The 1,990-nt window shown below is 39.8% G+C and overlaps 1 protein-coding gene across 2 annotated transcripts in view; it reads left to right on the forward strand.

Annotated features, from left to right (window-relative positions):
- Positions 1–1,990, forward strand: part of CAMSAP2 (calmodulin regulated spectrin-associated protein family, member 2) — a 78,806-nt gene that overhangs the window by 68,692 nt on the left and 8,124 nt on the right. For both annotated transcript variants that reach the window (XM_010134218.1, XM_010134219.1), the window contains 2 exons: positions 1–792; positions 1,917–1,987. The exon at positions 1–792 is cut by the window's left edge and continues 4 nt beyond it. In XM_010134218.1, the coding sequence (XP_010132520.1) occupies positions 1–792; positions 1,917–1,987 (863 nt within the window). The remainder of the gene's footprint in view (positions 793–1,916; positions 1,988–1,990) is intronic.

The following is a 1,990-nucleotide window of genomic DNA, read 5'->3' on the forward strand; positions in this document are numbered from 1 at the left end:
TTCCTGCAACAAGAAATGCAACGTCTATCGCTTCAACAGGAGATGTTGATGCAGATGAGAGAGCAACAGGCTTGGGTTATTTCTCCTCCTCAGCCTTCTCCTCAGAAGCAGATTCGGGACTTTAAGTCTTCATCAAGGCAAACAGGAACTCCATCTCCCGTTGCACCTTTCTCACAGGAATCTCCTCGCTCTACACATCAGTCTCCGCAGTCTTCCAACAGGAAGAATGCCTCTTTTCACATTAAAATGCAAAGGACTCCTAGGCCAAATGAACTGAAAATAACACCTCTAAATCGGACCTTGACTGCCCCGCGGTCTGTGGATAGCCTTCCTCGTTTGAGGAGATTTTCTCCAAGTCAGGTTCCCATTCAGACTAGATCATTTGTTTGCTTTGGAGATGATGGTGAACATATAGGTGAACCTCAGTTAAGGGGAAATCTTTTGAAGGAAGTCAAGCCTACAGAAGAGGTAGCAAAAGAAGAAGGACCAAAATTGCTGAAACCGTGTGAACAGAAGTTGGAGGAAAAAGAGATTAAGCCTATTGAATCTAATGTTTCCGAAGTATTATCTCAGCCTATCACAGAAACCGTCTGCCTCACTCCAAACGAAGATCAGCTAAGCCAACCAATTTTACCAACACCAGCCCCCAAAACAGCTAACTTAATTGAAGTTTCCCTATCAGATTTGAAGCCACCGGAAAAAAATGAAGTATCTGTTGAGAAGTATGAAGGTGAGAGTGATAGAGAACAATTTGAGGATGACCACAAAGTGTGTTGTGGATTCTTTTTTAAGGTAAGAGAACTAGTGGGTGTGTATGTCTGCTATGAAGCTTCCTTTGAAAGGGAACTTCCTAATTCAGATATGGATTTCAGTGGTGACTTAACATTGAATTCAAAGCAGGTGGTTATGCAACTCTAAATGCACAAGCAATATATTTTGCCCTCGACAATTAATTAATTCAGCATCATAAGAATGGTGAGATTCTACCATACTGCCGTTCTGAGCGTGCCAGGCTATCTCTGTCCGTTCATAGCTATGGAATAGTTCTTGGAGGTTTTGGGTGAGGAAGACACATGCTGAATGTAGATTTATTTTTAACCATAAGCTTTGTTGACCTTAATTAAACATGCTCATATCTTACACTTCCTTCCCCATCTCACCCCCAAATTTAACTAAGACATCTTGAAGTACATAACAACCTGCATTTTTTTTTTAATGTTGAATGTCTCTGAGCTGCATGTTGGAAAGCCTTTTTCCCTTGCTTAGCTGGCTAAGGAAGTATAGTCTTCGAAGACTTCCTTTTGAAGTTTGTATTTGGGAGCACTTCCTGTTGTCCTCTTGAAGAGTTATATTCAGACAGGCTTTGAACTTCAATCTATAATGTAAGACAGTGGTCTAGAAACTGAAAGCCATCAAAATTTTGAATTACCATCTTGGAATACCCCAAATTCTTGTATTATGTAACTGAGGGGCACCTTACTTGTCTGGAAGCATTCCTCAGTTCTAACAAAACACCTGGCACGATCAGCAGAAGTTTCCCCTATATGCTGCATAGTTACTGCTTTTTGTGATAAATTACCTTCCTTTTCAGACACACAGAATCTTCCAAAGCTGGATACAGAGGTTTATGCAGTGTGGGATCTGACTCTAAACTAAAATATTTCACTTAACAAGTTTTCTCCTATCAGTGTTGTATTTTGTTTGACTTCGGGAGGAAAAAGTCCTTTATGAAAAGTTTTTAGTAGTCTTAAGAAAAATCTTTTAAAATAAACTTACTTCAAATACTGCAGAGGTATGTTAGATTATTGCAACCCTGTGTACAGTATTGAGTGTCTAATGACTTGGCAAAATCAGTTGCTGAATTCAGAGATCTTAATATTTTTGGGTTCTTTTCCTTCAAATACTGTTGCTGCTAGGATGATCAAAAGGCAGAAAATGATATGGCAATGAAGCGAGCAGCATTGCTGGAGAAGCGTTTGAGAAGGGAAAG

This window comes from Buceros rhinoceros, unplaced genomic scaffold (assembly GCF_000710305.1).
Source record: "Buceros rhinoceros silvestris isolate BGI_N320 unplaced genomic scaffold, ASM71030v1 scaffold17094, whole genome shotgun sequence".
Lineage (NCBI taxonomy): Eukaryota > Metazoa > Chordata > Aves > Bucerotiformes > Bucerotidae > Buceros > Buceros rhinoceros.